This window comes from Lissotriton helveticus, chromosome 1_1 (genome assembly GCF_964261635.1).
Source record: "Lissotriton helveticus chromosome 1_1, aLisHel1.1, whole genome shotgun sequence".
NCBI classification, from domain to species: domain Eukaryota; kingdom Metazoa; phylum Chordata; class Amphibia; order Caudata; family Salamandridae; genus Lissotriton; species Lissotriton helveticus.
The window spans coordinates 2,050,852,314-2,050,873,087 of NC_136057.1; the positions used below are offsets into that span (position 1 = coordinate 2,050,852,314).

A 20,774-nucleotide genomic window follows, 5' to 3' on the forward strand; every position below is an offset into this window, starting at 1 on the left:
TTCAATTCCCCGCCTCGGCGGATCTTGGGCTAAAAATTCCACGGACTCGATAATTCTCGCCCCGGTGCCTCCTCGACTCACGGGTTCACACTCTGCGACTCTGGGCAATAGCTTGCTTAATCTCCACAACGGCCCCTCGCGGTGGGATGCCTGACTTTCACCTTGTGGATACCCTTCTATCTCACAGGGGAATACCAGGAAGGGTTCCCTAAGCAAGTGCCGGGAAACCCACTGCGGGTAGCTGTGCGCTATATAAGCTCAACTACATTTACATTTACATTTACAACATGGCTGGATTGAACATTGGTTCTCAGTCCGAACGTGCACACACTGGTGAAAAAAATCAGGTTATTGGTTGAGAGGAGTGAAAGCCCCAAAAAGCCAACAGCCACAATCCTTGTCAGGGTGAACCACAAAAGGCACTAAATTAACCCTTGCCTAATCCACTGGTAGTTTGCCATGAAAGCAGCCAGGCTTACCTTGGAGACAAAGTGTAAAGTATTTATGCAGCAACCAAACAGTAATAAAGTGAAAACACATCACAAGACACACAGTGTAACTTTTAATAAATAATATAATACCAATGAATAAATGGATGGATGATTGATTGAATGAAATAAATCACCCAAAAATGTCTTACTGCTACAAAAGGACCATAAAAACCTCCCGCCGGATGAAAGACCACTCTGGAAGCAGCTTAACTGACTGGCTGGATAAAAAGCCAAGTCTTCAACTGCTTCCTAAATTGCTGTGGGGTGGGTTGAGAGCGTAAAGTGAGAGGCAAAGAGTTCCAGAGTTTCACCCCACAAGAGGAGAACATTCTTCTACCCCATCTTGCTTTATTTATCCTCAGGACAGTGACCATTTGTGCTGAACTAGATCTAAGATTCCTACTGTGAGTATGTCAGAAGAACCGCTCCTGAATGTAGGTAGGACTGGCCTAATAAAGGGCCTTATGGAGTCTGCACAGTGCCTTGAAAATAATCCTGTTTCTCACCGGGAGCCAGTGCAATCTGTACATTAATTGAGATATGGGTGCAAACTTAGCAGTTTTCAAAAGCACTCTTGCACTGTACTGCCGCATTCTGCAAAGACTGCAAATTCTTTATCAGGTAAATATAGAACATTGAAGTAATCCATCTTTGAAAAGATAAGCCCCATCATCACTGTATTTTGTAGGTCAAAAAGAATAAAAGGGAGAATTTTTTCGAGAACCTTCAACATAAATATTCCTGAGGAGGTAACAGAATTAATTTGTTCTGAGAAACATAATTTGGTGTAAAAAATGACTCCCAAACTCCTTGCCTTCAGAACTGGCTTGATAATGCACCTAGGCCCGAGGGATACCATGAGGCATCCCAAAAGGTAGTTTCATTTCAGAACCTAATTTTTTTTTAAATTCAGCTTCAGACAGTTTCTTTGCATCCAGTTTGTGACTTGGGACATATATCTACAAAAATGATTTGCCTTCTTTTTCACGTCCGATGATATAGACACCACTATTTGAGTATCATCGGCGTAGGAGAATACAGCCAGGCCATAACAGCGAATGAGATTAACAAGGTGGGTAACATATACTTTGATAAGTATGGAACTAAGAGCAGACCCCTGGGGAGAAAGAAAGGCATGAAGCTTGCATTTATTTATTTATTTATTTTATGCGATTTTTAGAGCGCGCAAATGCCCGTGAGGGTGTCTCGGCGCTAGTACTACTGAACTCACTCTAGAGGCAGGAAATAGTTTAGGATGAAAACAGCCAGGTTTTAAGGTTCTTTCTGAAGTGTAGTAGTGAAGGGGCAGTTTTAATGTGAGATGGTAATGTGTTCCACAGTTTGGCAGTTCCTATGAAAAAACATCTGTCTCCCCAGTTGGTCCTCCTTGTCCGTGGAACCCTCAGTAAATGTGCAGAGGATGATCGCAAGGTTCTTGCATGCTCCACGGGACGGAGAGCTGTTTTTAGAAACTGCGGGCCGGGGCAATTAATAGCTTTATAGGCTATGCATAACGCCTTAAATTTGATTCGACTCCGTATGGGGAGCCAATGTAGCTTTCTGATATAGGGGGAAGTGGGAGTGAATTTGGGAATAGCCAAAAGGATCCTGGCTGCGGCATTTTGTACCGTCTGTAGTTTTTGAAGGACCTTTTCTTGGGCATTTAGAAGGAGGGCATTGCAATAATCTGTTCTTGAGAACACCAGGGAGCTAATCAGGGTTTTGCCCGCAGAAGGCGGCAGGTATGGCAATAGTTTTTTAATTCTTTTTAAGATATAAAAGGAAGAGGATACCACCGCATTGGCATGATGAGAGAAGGTCAGCTTGGTGTCAAAGATTACTCCCAGATTGCGCACCTTGACTACAGGTTGAGGAGGGTTCCCCAGCTGGGAAGGCCACCACTGAGGGGACCAGGTGGGTTGCAAGTTCCCGAATGTCATCACCTCCGTTTTGTCGGAGTTTAGTTTGAGACAGTTTGATGACATCCAGGAACTTATTGCCCTCATTCCCTCCTGGAAGTTTGCCGCGACTGCAATGCCATTGTTGTGTACCGATAACACTAACTGAGTGTCATCAGCGTATGTTGTGAGTGCGATTCCATAGGATTTTATTACCCTCGCCAAGTCCGATACGTAGATATTGAAGAGCATCGGACTTAGCGAGGAACCCTGTGGCACTCCACACGAGAGAGAAAAGGTTGGGGAGGTGTAGTTGCCCAACTTCACAGTCTGTGGACGGTTAGCCAGGAATGAGGCGAGGAGGTCCTTAGCTTTGCCTCTTATTCCCGCAGCCGAGACACGGTCGATCAGTGTAAGATGATCGACCGTGTCAAAGGCGGCGGAGAGATCCAAAAGTACAAGGACAGCAGAGCCTCCCTTGTCCATCGTGGCTCTTATTTCGTCTGCTGCCTTAAGTAGTGCTGTCTCCGTTCCGTGGCCTTGTCGGAAGCCGAACTGAGTATCATCAAGAAGTTCATTATCATTGATGAATTTCGAGAGTTGGATGTTCATTATCCTCTCGAATATTTTGGCTGGGAAGGGGAGACATGCGATAGGCCTGTAGCTGGCCGGGAGGAGAGGGTCAAGAGTGGGCTTCTTTAGAAGAGGCTTGATTATAGCCTTCTTCCAGACAGAAGGATAGATGCCTGTTGCAAACATTGCATTGCAGATAGTAGATAAAGCAGGCGAGATGGCTTCCGGTATATGATTAAAGATTGCAGCAGGGCAAGGGTCAAGAGGGGAACCCGATTTAGTACCAGCCACCAGCTGTTGAACTTGCTGCTGTGTGGTTGGTTCAAAACAAGTAAAGATCGGGGAATTGTTATTGATCGAAGGGGTCGTAGTAGGCGTAGGGATTGGAGGATTGATGGAATGACGAAAGTTCAGAAAGATGGAATTGACCTTGTCCTCGAAAAATTTGGCCAGGGAGTCCGAGAGAGCTTGTGATCCTTCTAGGCGTGGAACCGGGGGGTTGGAGAGGTGAGTGACTACCTGAAATAGTTGCCCTACCGAGTTTTTTGCCTCATTGATTTGGGCGGTGTAGTAGCGACTTTTTTCTGCTTTTATGAGTTTTTTGTAGTTCCGGAGTGCACTTTTGTAGGTCTGCTTGTCAGTGGAGTCATAATGTCGGCGCCACTGCCTTTCCAGGTTCCTACAGTACTGTCTCTGAATTCGCACGGGCTCAGTGAACCACTGTGCTGAAGGAGCTAGCCTACTAAGATGACGAGTTTTAATAGGGGCTAGTTTGTTACAGGCCATATTGACACTTCTTAGAAAGCTTGCGGATGCTGAGATGGGGTCAGTTCCATCAGGAATGTGATTGGCTAACATCAGTTCTCCTAAAAGATCCAAATTAATGTGTTTCCAATCTCTGTATGAGATTGTAGCCGAAGTTGTGGAACTGTCTTTAGTAGACAGGGTTGCAATGGAAAAGCATATGGCTGAGTGGTCAGTCCAAGTCAGCGGGATGACCTTGGTGACAACAATATGAGGATGGTTGGTGAAAAGGCCGTCTAACGTGTGACCTGCTTGATGTGTAGGATCTTTTATTAATTGCAGCAGGCCAATAGATGCTAAATCATTTATTAGCTGCGCTGTGTGCGGGTCATTAGTGGATTCCAAGTGGAAATTAAAATCTCCCAGTAAGGTAAAATGGGGGGAGCCTACCGATACTTCGATCATATTACCTATGTTAGCAAGGAACTTGGCACGTGACCCGGGAGGGCGGTAGATTAACATACCCTTAAATGATTCTTTGGGCGAGAGGCCTATGGTAAAAAGAAAGGCTTCATACTCAGAACAATTGACTAGCGTCGTGGTGAGTTTGAACTGGTTGCTGTAAATAATTGCTATGCCTCCTCCCTTCTGTTTGGGTCTGTCCAGTCTACAGACACTGTAATTGGTTGGAGTGGCTGCTGTGAAGTCAGGGCCCGACGATTCGTCCCCCCAAGTTTCCGTGAGAAAAAGTAGGTCTAGTTTGTGTGAATCAATCAGGTCGGCCACCTCCATTTTATGTTTGGGAAGTGATCTAGCATTTATTAGCGCAGCTGACACTTGATTGGTGGCAGTTTTAGTAGTAGGAGGAGAGATGTTTGTGCATAAAGGGCATTTATGTGGGCCCACTGTGACGTTGGTATGTCTGAATTGTGGTAAGGCATGGGGAACTTTCAGACCTTGTTTGAGTTCCAGTAGCTCAGCGGACGTGTAAACCAGTCTTGCTGTAACAGCCTTCGTGGGCAGTGGTGCGGTGGCAGGGTGGGTGGCCCTAGGCCCGTCCTCGGCGCGGACGAGCGCAGACGAGCTTGCCTTATGCGCGCCTTCGGCGCGCATTCGTCGCGCCCGCTGCGCTCGTCCGCTGCGCTTCCGGTGCTGTAGCATGATTTATGCCGTGGCGGGGAGGGGCGTGGCCTGCGTGGATGGGCGTGTCCGCCGGTGGGAAGGCGGCGTTGGCCAGGCAACGCTCTCGCCGCGTCAGCCTTCGTTCGGCTGAGCGGAGGATTCTGCGCGAGTGAAAGTGGCTGGTGCAGGTAATTTTAAAAACACAAGTTATCACAAAGTTTCAACAAGTAAAATGCTCCCGGCTATCTCGCCTCAGGAGTGGGTGTGTAGAGCGCCGCGCTCGCAGTCAGCGCTCGCTCTTCTAGTGTGGCGGGGGGGCGTGGCCTGCGTGGATGGGCGTGTCCGCCGGTGGGAAGGCGGCGTTGGCCAGGCAACGCTCTCACCGCGTCAGCCTTCGTTCGGCTGAGCGGAGGATTCTGCGCGAGTGAAAGTGGCTGGTGCAGGTAATTTTAAAAACACAAGTTATCACAAAGTTTCAACAAGTAAAATGCTCCCGGCTATCTCGCCTCAGGAGTGGGTGTGTAGAGCGCCGCGCTCGCAGTCAGCGCTCGCTCTTCTAGTGTGGCGGGGGGGCGTGGCCTGCGTGGATGGGCGTGTCCGCCGGTGGGAAGGCGGCGTTGGCCAGGCAACGCTCTCGCCGCGTCAGCCTTCGTTCGGCTGAGCGGAGGATTCTGCGCGAGTGAAAGTGGCTGGTGCAGGTAATTTTAAAAACACAAGTTATCACAAAGTTTCAACAAGTAAAATGCTCCCGGCTATCTCGCCTCAGGAGTGGGTGTGTAGAGCGCCGCGCTCGCAGTCAGCGCTCGCTCTTCTAGTGTGGCGGGGGGGCGTGGCCTGCGTGGATGGGCGTGTCCGCCGGTGGGAAGGCGGCGTTGGCCAGGCAACGCTCTCGCCGCGTCAGCCTGCATCCCCCATCTCTACCCGTTGTTGTCTATCATTAGGAACGAACTCAGCAGTGTTAGTGTGGATTGCTAAAACACAACAAGTGGAGCCCATTGATGAGGAGTGAGTGGTGAACCACAACAAAGGTGGCAGACAGGTCTATTAAAATCAGTACAGTTTTGCAACCCTTGTAGACCACTCTTTTTAATTCCTCCAACGCTACTGCCAAAGCTGATTCGGTGCAATGGTTTGCTCTGAAACCATATTGACAAGAATCAAGCAACTGGTTTGCATCTAAAATTTTTAGTATTTCCTCATTCCTTGCCTTCTTTAATAACTTGGCAAGAAAAGGGAGGCGATATATGGGTCTATAACTTTCCACCTTCTTTGCATCCAAAGTTGTTTCTTTTCACCAACGTAAGGGTGGATGTCTCATTCAATATTTCCACACGTGGTCCAGCAACAGAGCTGGCCACCAAGTTAATAACCTGAGAATGACAGGGGTTCAAGGAAGCCCAGGATTTGATTGAAATAATGAGGCTGATTATTTTTTCCTTTGAAAAGAGGTGACATTTCAAATTGAGGCAGCCCGCAGGCTCAGCACCTAGATCAGTGTTCAGTACCTCAACCTTGACAGAACCAACACCTTTACTCTATGGGGCTTGTGCCACTTCTGCGTAATTTTTAATATGGGAAAATTGACGCAAAAGTGGCGCAAGTGGCTTGTAAATCTGCCCCTATGTATTCAAGGAGTAGGAAAACGCTTGAAAGATAGAATCAACTTTGAGATGAAAAAATCTGCCAGCTGGTTGCAGAAGGATTCGTAAGGATTAACCCATTGACCGCGGTGCGAATTCCGCTGCGGTGCTGGGAAAATAGAGAGTGGGCGGGGTTCAGACTGCCGGGGGCCATCCTCTGCACACACCCACCGTGACGCGTGATGGCTCCCGGCCGTCACGCGCATGCAAGGGGTTAAAGATATTACTGTTGGTCCATTTGGACAAAGATTTAACGTTTTTAAAAAGTTCCCTGGTAAAACTTATTGCTGAGCTTATTTTTCCACAAAAAAAAGACTTCATCTTTGCTGCTTTAATTAATACCTTATACTTTTTGAGTCACTTTTTATACTTAATTTTTTCTTCTGTACAGTATTCATTCGTCCATTTGCGCTCTTGAAGCCTGCACTTCAGTTGAGCTGTTTTTAATTCTTGCGAGAACCATGGGGCGGGTGGATTTTCTCTGTAACTCTTGAATGTTTGTTCTAAGGGTTGCTGTATCTAACCAGGGTGTGTAGTTGATTACAATACAACAAAACATCAAATAATAGAACTGAAGATTTGACATTTTGAAGGTTTAAGTCGACATAGCACCTAAAATGATAAAGCAGCACTCACAGTCATCTAGTTGTTGTAAATATGGGGAAATCACAAAATCAGGTCAATTGAGTGTGGGCAAGATATAGGAGCTAGATTATACCATCTGAAAATGTTTCCTTCTCAAATTCTGGTGCAAAGAGTTGTTTTCATGGTAAAGGGGACTGCGAGGAGAAGGGAGAACATCGCAAAAGGTCAGCGCTGTAGCACGAAGAGCAGGCCAGGCATCATGGACAGCCGTTGGAGCTTCCCGTTGGTGGTCACTGTGGGCTGTAGTTGCTGTAGTGCTAAGTGTAGATCTCTTGTTGCTGGTTGTGACTGTGGCGCGAAGAGTCGAGTTCATTGGAGCTTCATGTTGCCAGTTTTCTTGGGCAGCAAAGTCTCAGCATGAACGGGCCCAGTAACAGTCGCTAAGAGCCCAAAACTTCAGGCATCTCCTCGGATCAGAAACTCACTCTAGAAGAGGCCAGCAAGGCTCAGGCAGGCCCAGTTGTAGGTCCAGGCAGGTACAATGTAGCAGGTCAGCTGGGCAGTTGCAGGGAGGCTTCTGGAGGCTTCTGTAACTTGTTGTGTCCCAATTTCTCAGACAGGAGGTCAGCTAGCAGACCCTTGGAGTCACTCACGTTAGACTGGGATAAACGGAGCAGGTCAGTCTTCCTGCTCAGAGAGAAAGGCAGTTCTCAAGCAGCAGGACTGTCCTCTGGCAGCAGCAGGGCAGTCCTCTGAGGGCAAGGCAGCCCTTCAATAAAGTCCACATCTCTAGGAGTGTACTGAAGAGTTGTTCTGAGGATCCAATATGTATAACTGGTGCCAGCCTTTATGTGTGGGGAGGGGGAACAGCCTTTACAACGAGGGCATTACCACGCGCTGCCATTACTGCGCTGCTTTTACAACGCAAGTCGTTTCAACGACTTGCGCTGGAGGGCGCTGTTGGACAAGGAATAGTTTAATTTTCTATTCCAACACCTTCCCTACTGTAACGTGGGCTGGAGTTGGAATAGAAAATTAAACTATTCCACTATCCAGCGCTTACAGCGCAAGTCGTTGTAACGACTTGCGTTGTAAAAACTGTGTTGTAATGGCACGTGTGGTAATAGCCCGCATTGTGCTGACATACAACCGTGGGGAGACACCCTGTCCTACCCCCACCTTGGTTCTGGAAAGTTCTTTGCTTCTGCTGTCAAGGCTCAAAGAAGTATGGGGTGAGCAAAGGCTAGTGACAGGTTCCTTTGTCTCTGCTTGAGGCAATCCCTTTGAAGTACAAGTGAGGCCGGGCATAGCTCCAACCTCAGTGGTTCTGACAGGATGGCCCATCCTGCCCATGCTAATCTCCTTCTTTGTTACTGTCTGGTAGAAATGCACAAACCCCAACAGCAGAACCATTCACTGTCATGTGACCCAGGACACTGGCAGTTGGCGCAATAGTGAGGACCGGAAAATGCTAACTTTCTAAGAATGGCATTTTCAGAATTGTGACCAAAAAATTACAATTTATTTGAGTCTAAACAGCATACTTCCATCTGCTCCCAATCCAAAGTTATCACTTACTTATTGTAGAAAGATACCCCCATGTTAGTCAATGTGAGAGATAGACCTTACTCAAATGAAAAACGACTTCAGTAGTTTTCCACTACCAAGACTTATAAAATGTAAACCCACATATCCTACTTTTTAAGTACAATGTACAAGACCTATGGGCTTTAAGGGCCTACCTTAAGGATGACTTAGAATTATTAAAAAAGAAAGTTTAGGTCTGGCAAAAGGATTATTTTGCGATGTTGAAATGACAGTGCAAAAGTGCACTACAGGCTACAGAGGCAGACCTGAGACATATTTTATCAATGCTAATTTGATAGGTAGCACAATGAGTGCTGCTGGGTTACTAGTAGCATGTCATTTGCAGGCCTTGGGTACATGCAGCATAATTTACCAGGCACTTACAAGTAAATTAATGTACCAATCAGGTAGAGGCCAATTGTATGATCTTTTAGGGAGAGAGCACAATCACTTTACGACTGGCTAGCAGGGAAAAAGTGCACAGAGTCCTAATGCCAACAAAAACAGGTTCAGTAACAGAAAGCAAAAACCTGGGGGAGACCCTGCAAAAAGGGCCAGGTCCAACAATTGGTAACATCAGATGTCACATTTTAAGGTAAGTCTACCACAAACCACAAGAAAGACAATCTTCTGGCTACAGTGTTGCTTCCTGCTCAATATAATAGCTCTGATGTTTACCTTTACCTGTCTCAAATAATTGAACACTTGAATAGCCTAAATGAATATCAGGCCAATTTCCTTCTGGAGGCCTGGAGACTGTCTTTGTGACATAAGACCCATCTCTATACTGAGATTGCTTCAATTACTTACCAGTATTTTCATTACTCGGAATCCTACTCCCTCTCTTTTACTCATCAAAAATGAGGCCTCCTGCCTAGACACCAATCACAATATGCATCCCCACAAAAATCCCCCAATTCCTCCTGTGAGTAACCAAGCTCACAGGCAACACAATTGTCAGTTGTTCTGCATTGGGAGGTGCTGCAACCATGCTTGTTTCGGATATGAGAGGCAGTAAATTAGAAACAGAGGCCTAACCCCCTTCTTGAAGGACAACATGCAGTAACAGGGTCTTCCTCATCTCACCTGAGGAGGAGGAATATGTCCACACATTATCCCAGTGTGTGGACATAGAGTCCCATGAGCCACTAACAAATTATTCATAAGACTAGACATGTGAAGCAATTCACAAACAGGAGCACAGAAACTGGTCACCTAGCCATAGAGGAGAATTTGAGACTAACGAACTCATAAAAAACTGTCCCTGTGGGACCTCACTGCCTCATTACCAGCTGTAAGACAGCTATACTCCTCTCTAAATGGTGCTGCAGCAAGCGCAAGTGCACCCCTGTGATGTCCTTTGATCTGGAAGTACCACCTGAGCTTCACAGCACAAGGACCCACCCTGTCGGAGCATGCTCTGCTGAGCCAATGCTTGCTGCACTGCAACAAAGTACACAGCTCATCATGGATGCCTCATTTGGGATGAATACAAGTGAGAGTGGGACATTCGGGTAATCTAGGGTACCTTGATATGAACCTGCAAAGCAGCCAGATCTCTTTATATTTTTCATATATTTATCAATTATTTGCACCGTAATCTTACTCAGATAATTTTTTTTAAATATGAGTTATTATGTAACTTTTTGTGCCTTAATATTGAGGGAATATTTACATGCATGATGGTTAGTTCATTTTTCACATTGAATATTAAGAATGCCTCTTTGCCCTCAGACACTCAAGAAAAATAGACTGCCATAAGCCTCCCATGTTTCAGGACTTGATCCTTTGTGACCCCTGTTTTATTGTAAAATGTCCTATGGAATAACCTTACAGACTAATTCTGGCAGTGTACAAAGTAATACCATTTAATGTGGAATTCCAACTGTATAACTGTGGTAGGCAACCTAGATATAGTTATTTAACTCCAACGAAGGATCATGGCTAATAATCGTTGATCATGCATTTTAATATAATACACTACACACCTCACTGATTCTTGTGATACGGTTCATACCAGGTAATTCTATGACTCCTCACCATTAAATAGTGAAATTTCACTATGATAAGCATGCATGTTTGTTACATTAATGCAACAACATATTATTCTTTGAATAAGAAAATTAAACATTTGCAATTACATTTTCCATAACAATCTAACTTTAACGATTTTGGGAAAGTGACAAAGTTACAACCCCAGGCTTTCTGCAAATGAAAGAGTAGTGTAGCTCGTTAGCTACTGGTAGCTCTCCCACTCGTTGTAAGAAAGTTTCTTGAGTGCAGCCCAGAGAAATAAATGAGAAGCTTTTGCTAGGTCGATTTAAGATATGTACACCAAAATTTAAAAGTGAGCGTTTGAAACGAAAAAGTATGTTTTTTCAGAATTGATATGCTGAAGTTCAGAGGAAGGAGAACAACTCAAAATTAAAAATATATTTCAAGTCGATATTTGAGAGATAAAAATCAAGCGGCAAGAGGGAGACTACTACTAATATGAATAACTTTGTGCGAGGGGGAACTGTACCTATGGCTATGTATTACCTATGTAGAGGCCTTTCACATTGACAAATCACTTTTTACATTACTGCTGTTAACTTTGCTTGATGCACAGAGGTGATCTCTGCTTGTATTCTCACATATAGTGAGCACCTATGTAATCTTGTCTGATGTGGTTACTACTACATCTCTAGTAATGTTAGTAGCTGTGGAAGATTTTCATTTAACACAAGTAGCTCGTATAACTGAAAAGGTTGTAGCCTCTGAACTAGAGTAATGTATTTTCTTTTATCCATTTCATGTCTCAGTTTCCTAACCACATAAACTAAGGAATTGTGTTGTAGCTAACACAGATATTTACAACAAGGGGTGGTGAGGGTGCTCTGTCCATCACCACCCCCTTTTTGAAATTATTTTGGCCACCATGAGTGTGGAAGGGTATGCACAGATGTGAGTCCCTTGCTCATTGCACCATCAGGATTCAAGCAAGCCGGGCCGAAGACGGCTGTAATGCCAGAAACCGGTCCCCGGAAGCTTGTTTCCTTTCCAGTGAAGAATTGGCTTGGTAGTTTGGTCTGCCCTGTTCCCATGATGCACTGGGCCAGGGACAGACTAATTTGCATAGCCAGGTTCTGAACTGGGATGGTGCAGTGAGCTAAAAAACGGTGATGGATCAAGCCCTGATCTGTTGACTGGGTAGGAGTGTTCTGATTAACTCAGATACTCTGTCCATCACCACCCCCTTTTTGAAATTATGTAGCTAACACAGGGCATGCATTCTCCCTTAAATTAGCCCTAACGTGTTTACATAGAAATGGATGCCTAGACACCACTTTTTTCCTTTGTCTGCTAAAAGAATAGTCTCATTACAAATGCAAATGGGCAATTTCAGAATAAATGAATTATAAATTCCCTTACAATGATGTTCTGACAATTACTATTTGGCAAAACACACATTCACTTAATAGCATTGATGCTACTTTTTCTGCTTTAAGAAAACCAATATGGGTAGAAATCCCAAAATATATCATTGGCCTGAAAATAGTTAGTTTGTGCGTGCCCGATATCGTGATTTCTTTCGCCACAAACGCTGTTAGGTTTATATGATTATTTTGTTATGTTGCCTTATATAATGTTGTATTATGATATTGCACATTATATAATGTTGCAAGTTTCTATACAGAGCGGGGTTAGGCACTTCAACAGCTCCTCGGCACTGTCTGTAGTTTATCCACCTGTTGATAGATTTACCCGTTACATGAGGGGGCTATTTTGGGGAATCTGTACCCTGACCCTCCTCCAGAATGTTAATTGTCTAGTTTTATTGTGTTACCTGATTTTGGAATCATTTCCCCCAACAGCCTAGTTTATATTTTGTGTTTCTATGGTCTGAGGCCTTATTCATGGTCATGCATTCTCATTCTTGTTTTCCTTGTACTCTATGGGGTCGATTCCGATCCGGTAAAATCCCCGTCCGTACGAATCGTATCCGGAGCCGTTTCCGTACGACTCGTACAGACGCCGTACGACCGGACGATTCCGATCCTGATCGGCCGACCCGGACGCGATTCGTACGGTACACGTCGATTCGTACGGAAAAGCGCACGATCACCTACACACCGTACGGCGCGTACCCCCCATGATCGCAGGGGTACGCGCCGTACCCCTGTGGTCATGCGGAGTACGTGCCGTACACCCAGCGTACATGGGGTACGTGTCGTACACCCACTGTACATGGGGTACGGTGCGTACCCCATGTACGCTGGGTGTACGGCACGTACCCCGCATGACCACAGGGGTACGGCACGTACCCCTGCGATCATGGGGGGTATGTGCCGTACCCGGGGGGGCGTTCCGTACCTGTTTCGGTGCGAACTCTGCGTTTACGACTGTTTTCGGCTCCCGTAGGAAAAGGGTCGTACGGCGCGTACCCAACACGAATCGTACTTGCTGGGTCGTAAAAACGTGCCGTGATGTCACGTACAGCGGGTTCCGAGTGAGATTCGTACGGAGATTTGAGTCGTACGGAGTCCTGTACGACTCGTACAGAGTTCGGCACCTAGTACGGATTGTACTTCATCGTACATACGGGACGTCTACGGATACGATTCGTACGGGGAAAAAACTCTCCGTACGACCATTCGGAGCGCATTTTACCGGATCGGAATCGACACCAATGTGTTCCTGACTGCTAACCTCAGATTTTTGATTATTACTGCTAAGTTCTTGATAAAGGATTCTGGTATTATTTAAGTTTAGAAAGCTTTATTAAATAAGAAATACAAAGTAAAACATCAGAGCAAAAGCATGGCAATAAAATGAATTAAGAACTGATTGAAATGAACAACTTAAACAACAACCCCAGAGGGGGCAAATAAATGAGCTGTACTAAGGGAAGTAGCTTTTGAAGGGGATTTTGTTTTAAGGGAGAAAAGAGAAGAGGGAAAAAGAAAAAGAAGAAAGAGAATAAAGAAAAAAAAAAGAAAAAGGAGGAAGAGGAAAAGGGACATCCTACGAAATAAGCTCAAACTTGAAGTTAATGTAAATACAAAACAGTTTTATCAATATAAAACAAAACTACAGGTGTAAAACAGTTCTATAAATACAAAACAGTTATGTGACACCTCTGGAAAGAAAATCAGTTAACGGCATCCAAACCAAATCTCTCTTAATTAATAAAGGAAGCGTGGTGCCAAAGGCATGGTCAAGTCTATGATGGTGACATAACAAATTCCACCAGGCGTTATAGGATAGCTTAGAGGTATCCTTCCAGTTGGTAGTAATATTCTGAAAAGAAATCGCTATAAAAAGATCTATAAATTTACGAACATTACAGTGAACTTTCCAAATAGGTTAAGAACCACCCAGAAAAATGTGTATAATTTCTAAAGGGAAATCAGTAGCTAAAATGTTGTTTAACTGTGACCAAATTCGGGACCAGAGGGATTTGACTAATGGATAATGAAAAAACATATGTAAAAAAATCACTATTCTCATGAGAGCAAGGCCAATACTTTTTTTAAATCAAGTAACTTAAACTTGTATAAATCAGAGGGAGTAAAAAAAGTCTGTTGTAAAAAAAATAAAAAGTCTGTGTAGTGCTGGCAGATCGGGAGACTGTGTGTACTTTGGACCAGATATTATCCCATACATGCAGGGAAAACTCGTGAGCCAGGTCTTGTTCCCATAATAGCTCAAGCTTAGATGTAATCCTAATAGTGGTAGGATGAGAAAGTATTTTATAAATTGCAGCAGCTCTGAGCGGGAGAGAAAAATCTGGAGGAGGAGAGGAAGTTGGGGGCGAGGAAGATAACAAAGTATTTTGGGAAATAAAATCAGTTAGGATACATGTGAACAGAAGATATTGAGAAGAATGATTATTAGAAAGATGAAAGGTGTCACAAATCTGAGTGAAGGTTGTCAAGAAGTTATCAATAAGTAATTGATTATAAGTTGTAATACCTTTATCAATCCATTCCTTCCAGAAAAGTGCTCTGTTGTTAATTTTTAGGGAGTTATTATACCAGATAGGAGTAAGAGAATAAGAGAGTGAAGGTCAGCTGGAGAGAGAAAAGAGCAAAACAAAGATAGTGCAAGTCTTTTAGAGTGTTTAAGAGACAAACGAGTAGCTGTAAGGAATGAAAAAGGGGCGAGTTAAGGGGGAGAGAGAGTATCAGCCAAAAAAAGCCATATTTGTTTAAGAGTGAAGGCCGAATGAAAACGAGCAATGCTTGGGAAATTTACCCCACCCAAGTTTTTGGGTTGTTGAAGGCGGGAGAGAGATATCTGAGCTTTACGATTGTTCCACAAGAATTTAATTAATAGACTGTTAATGGATTTAAAAAAGTAATGTGGTAAGGAAATTGGAAGCATAGAAAAGTAGAAGTTAACAATAGGAAGTAACATCATTATAATAGTTGCAAGCCTCCCCCACCCGGAAAAAAAGAGGGGAGACCACTCATCTATGAGGGAGGAAGTAAAATCTTAATGGTGTCTCTAATATTATTAGCGTATAGAACACCAAGACATTTAATATTATTAGGATTCCATTCAAAACCATATCCCTGGAAAAGATGAGAAAGACAAAATGTATTAAGAGGCAAAACTTCGATTTTATCTATATTCAATTTATAACCTGAGACTAAGGAATAATCCAGTAGTAAAGAAAAGAAAGAAGGTAAAGAAGTGAGCGGATTGGAGATATAAAGTAAAATGTCATCTGCATAAGCTGTGTACTTAATCTCGACGTTTTTGTAAATAAAACCAGTATAAGAGGGAGAACGCCAATTTTTTTCCAAAAAAGGTTCTAAAGCTAGGACAAAAAGAAGGGGCAATAGGGGGCAACCCTGTCTAGTACCTCTACGGAGAGAAAAATAGTCAAACTGTGAGCCATTTACCCAAATAGAGGTAGAAAGAGCAGAGTAAAGCAATTGAATATAACGAATAATAGGGGGACTAAAACCATGCCATCGCAATGCTCCAAACATAAAGTCCTAATTTACTCGATCAAAAGCCTTCTCAGCGTCCAATGTAATAGCTGCAATAGGGGAGTCCATTTTAGAAGCAAGGTGTATAATATTAAGAAGAGTTCTCGAATTTTCCGTGATAGATCTACCTTTAACAAATCCAGACTGGTAAATATTGATAAAATCAGGGATAATGTGATTAATCCGGAAGGCTAAAATTTTTGCATATATTTTACAGTCAGTATTCATAAGCGATATGGGCCGATCATTTTTAAAGAGAGAGGAATCTTTGTCTTTTTTGGGAATGAGACAGAGCATGGCTTGAGTAAAAGATCCCTTGGACACTCCCTTGGCCAGAAAAGAGTTAATCAAGGAGAGTAAATGTGGAATTAAGAAATTTTTAAAATGAAGATAGAAATGCACCGTAAAGCCATCTGGACCAGGTGTTTTGTCTTTGGGCAAAAGAGTAATAGCGGTAAGAATTTCTTTCTCCGAAATAGGAATATCTAAGGAGGAAAGGTCAACAGGATTATCAAGTGATTTGGGGATGGATTGAAAGAAAGAATCAATTTGTGCAGGAGTGGGACTGGATTCTGGAGTGTAAAGAGTAGAATAGTATTGGACATAACAATCAAGGATTTTAGCATCAGAGGACTGCAAAGTGCCCTGAGAATCAGTAATATATATAATTTTAGACTTTTGCTTTTTAATCTTAAAATAGTTTGCAAGTGATTTGCCAGCCTTATTACGCCCACCATACATTTTAGCATTACATTTAAGAAGGTTATTGGAGGCAGAGTCCCAGGAGTGTTTGCTATATTGCATCTTGGCTTTAATAAGAGAAGACAACGTATCAGGGGAATTAGTAGTGAAATAAAGATGTTCAAAATCTTTAATTTGTTTGAGAACTTGAGAGGAAAGAGCAATGTTTTTTTTCTTTTTACGGGATAAAAAATTAATAATAAAGCCCCTAGCGGCAGCCTTAAAGGCGTCCCAAATGAAGTGAAATTCAGAAGTGGAGTGTAGGTTAGTGTGGAAAAATTTGTCCATGAACGACGAAAAGTTATTAAAGCGCCAACGCTGGGATGTAGGAGTAAGAGAGGGATAGTCCATATCTAAAATAACAGGGGCGTGATCAGTAATGAGAATGGAACCTATTTCTGAATTAGTCATAAACTGAAAGGCATGTTGGGTGAGAAAGATATAATCAATACGTGAGTGTGAGGAATGAACTGGAGAAAAAAAAGAGAACTCAAGAGAGTCAGGGGGAGATATTCTCCATGAGTCAATGAGTCAATGAGGCCTCTGGAAGAAATTGCTTTATGAAAAGCTTTTTGCATCTTATTGGGTACATACTTGGTTTGTGATTTCCTATCTAAAAAGGGATCCAGTAACTGGTTACAATCAACCCCCACAATCAAATCTTCAGTAGCAAGTGAAGAGAGGAGCGAAGAAAAATCATTCCAAAAGGTGGGGTCAGTACCGCTGGGCCATAGACATTGCAAAATGATATCTTAACATTATTTACAATACAATCCAAAAACAACCATCTGCCATTGGTATCATGGAACTCATTCAATGCCAGTCAGTGATTTATGAAATAAAATGATCACACCATTTTTTTTAGTAACAGCTGGGGAACAGAAAACTGCTCCCACCCATTGTTTGCGCAACGAAGACAATTCCTGTAAAGATAAATGTGTTTCTTGCAACAAAGTAACTTGACATTTTAATCTCGCTAGATGAGAAAGGATACGTTGTTTCTTAATAGGGTTTCTGAGACCTTTTACATTCCATGAAATAATTCGAAAACCATTCATTCATGTAAATAAGAAGAGAATAGGCAATGGATCATAAAAGCTTCGGGGGAAGATAGGGAAAAAGCAATAAAACAGGACGGAATGATAAAAGAGATTAGAGGAAAAGAAGAGGCACAGATAGAAAAAGAAACAATCTGTAGGAAATCAAAGGGAAGAGAGGGAAAGGAAAGAAAAAAGGAAGAAAGAAAAGGAAACAAAAGAAGAAAAAGGAAGTGAGGACAGGGAAAAATAAGGAACTGGGGAGTACTAACTCCCAAAAAAGTAGAAAAAAAAGGTGACAAGAGGCCAAAAGGCCACAGTCACAGTGATCAAAAGAGAAAAACGAAGAACATTGTAGTGGGAGGAGGGCAGAGAAGAAAAACAAGACAGCTACATCACCAGGAGGACATCGAAGCAGAGATCGACAATGCAACTTCAGATAGCAAAAGAAGGGATGAACAACACAAATCAGGCCATGGTGGACAGAGTACACAAAAAGACGAAATAAAAAGAGTAGAGAAGGTAAAAAAGAAAACAGATGCTTACTGGGATCTAGGGGAACACATCAACGGAGTACATCAGACAAAAAAGACAAACGGATGGTACAAGGATGGAATTTCGACCCCAGCAAAATGTAAATCTAAACAGAGAGAAGGAGAAAAGACCAATTAACGAATGACATTACTCGAAACAACATTAACCTGAAAAAAAAAGAAGTACATAATGAAAGAAGAACATTTTGCAAATCAAAGACAGATCAATTAATGTTTGCCAAGTTCCATGTGTTCTTCTCGATGGGTGTGAATGAACTTCTTGAGATCAGCCGGGTCCTCAAATGAAAAGGTTTGCTCTTTGTAGGTTACTTTGAAGAAACAAGGGTGTATAAGACCATATCGTGCATTCATAGATTTTAAGGCTGGTCGAAGATCCAAGAACTCCTTACGCCTGCTTGCAGTTGGTTTGGAGGCATCTTGACTAAAGAAAACTTTGTGACCTGACCAGAACATCTCTTATGTTGCTTAGCTGCAGTAAGGATAGTCATTAAATCACAGTAAAGCAGAAAGTAAGCAATGATACCCCTTGGCTTAGTGGCTGTGGCTGCACTTTGAGGACCCAGTCTATGAGCTCTCTGAATATTGAAGTCTGCTGATTTTGGAAGGCCAACAATTTGCAAAACTTGAGATTTCGAAAAGGAGATCATATCTGAACCTTTAGAACCTTCCGGAATTCAAAAAATTCAGAGATTATTCCAGCGGTTGCGATTTTCCAAATCCTCAGTGGATCGTTTAAGTTGATTAACCTCCGTAGTAAGGGAATCGACTTTGGCGATGACATCTTGAGCATCACTCACCTTCTGTTCAACAGCCGACAGTCTCATGTCTAAGCCCGACCAGTTTCCCTCTATTCTTTGTAAAGTAGTAGTAGTATCGGACATAAAAGGACGTATGAGACACAGTTCCTCCATGATGTCCTCTAGCGTAATAGGAAGAGGAGATTTAGTCAGAGAGGGGGGTCTTTTTTCAGGCGTTTGAGTCTTTGCGACCCCCTGAAGGAGTTTTATGCGACTGCTGAGTGAGATCCATAATGTGCTGGAAGAAAAGAAAGCAAAGGATTTCCAAAGAGCACAGGAGAACAAGATATGAGGACCAAGGATCAGAGTGTCTGGTTCAGTTAGTAGAGATTCTGAAGACGTTCAAGGAGCCAAAAGAAAAAAGGCACACAAAAACATCCAGCTTTACTGCAGATCAAAGATGAGGAAAATAATATCAATATGAAAAAGGCAGTGATGAGGCACAGGAAACATTGCAAAAACCAGAGATTAATTCACCAAACACGTCAGTTGTTTGAGGAAGGCAGTCAGAGAAACAGGCAGCGTGTGAAAACGATAACCATTTAGGGAGAAAAGACTGTGCAGTTAAGGAGAAGAACACAGGAGACAATTTCGTGCATGGAGCTGATGTATCCAAAATGCAAGTATATGCGTAGTAGGTAGAAATCTCATAAAAGTAAAAACAGCTGAAAATGGTCGCTAAAAGAGGAGAGCGACAAAGAAAAAAAAAACAGTCCGATGTGATATATATCCATAAATGGCTGAAAACGCTCAATAATCCAAGGATATACATACAAAAACATCCACCATCATTGCAGGGCAAAGATGAGGAGAGCAGTGACAATTTGAAAGAGGCTCAAAAAATAAATAAATAAATAAATAAAAAAAATAGCAACCACCATAGAAAGAGGCATTAAATTAGTTCTCAAAACTGTGCACTTGTAATCAGTGATGCAGTCATTGGCACAGAGAACTGCTGAAAACACCAGCCATTGCGAGAGAAAACGCTGCAAAGCGTATTGCGCACAAAATGGCGGCCGCAACATTCCAGCCGAACTGAGGGGAATAGTAAATTGCCCAGAACGAACTTGTCCTCACATCATCCAAAGTCGGAAACGCGCCACTTTAGTCCCGGTGGTTTCCGACAAAAATGGAGCCGGTATCGGAAGAGAAACGAGGGCAGGAAGCGGTCCCTTTGCGCCTAGTCAAATGACGCCTCTGCGGAGCCTCCCTAGGACGCGGCCATCTTGACGCCGCCGCCGCACGCTCTTCAGGATTCTGGTATTCTGATCTCACCAATCTGTACATTAGGCCTTGAGGGACAAAGCGGGTACCCTAGTTACTGCTCAGCCTTTTCAATTCCCTGCCCCGCTGTCTTCTTCTAATGACCCCTTCACATCAGTTTAATACTTCAACTACAAGTCTCTCTGGGGGGCAACGGTTGCTTGGAGCCATACAAGAGAGGGGACAGTAGCCCTGCATGTTGTATTGGCTAATGTCGCCCCTTTGCCACTGGCGGGGGGCTTGATCCATTCTGGTATTCTGATCTCGCCGTTTATCACCTACTGCATGCATAGACACAACAGTGGAAGCACCAAGGTTCTTTTTGAAAAATAATGTTGCAAATAGATTAGTTGCAAATAAGATATATAGTACGTGGTTGCATCAGTGACACTCTTTATATTTTTACACAATGCAGCAATGGTAGACAATAAAGATTGACATTATTTCTTTGTTTTCCTGACTCTTTTTCAGCCCAGATATCTTGGAGAGGCCATGGCACCAGTGCTCACCATTCTGGCTCGGGCAATAATGAGTGACAATAAGCATCAAGGCTATCAAGTAACATCGTATTTCAACCCCGAAGCGTCGGAACCCAGAATCCAACTAGTTACTGTACAACTTGGTCAAACAAGCCCTTGGAAATTTTGTGCTGATGCTGCAATAACAAAACATCTCAAAGCCTTGGTAAGAATAATCACTATAACTCACCTGCTGCCAGTGACCATCTTGTTTGTTTTTCTGCAACCAAGAGCAACCGAG

The 20,774-nt window shown here is 43.2% G+C and overlaps 1 protein-coding gene across 1 annotated transcript in view; it reads left to right on the forward strand.

Moving 5' to 3' along the window:
- LOC144766461 (vitellogenin-1-like) overlaps positions 1-20,774 on the forward strand; it is a 1,095,729-nt gene that overhangs the window by 832,067 nt on the left and 242,888 nt on the right. The window contains exon 25 of the mRNA XM_078650353.1: positions 20,487-20,699. Within this exon, the coding sequence (XP_078506479.1) occupies positions 20,487-20,699 (213 nt within the window). The remainder of the gene's footprint in view (positions 1-20,486; positions 20,700-20,774) is intronic.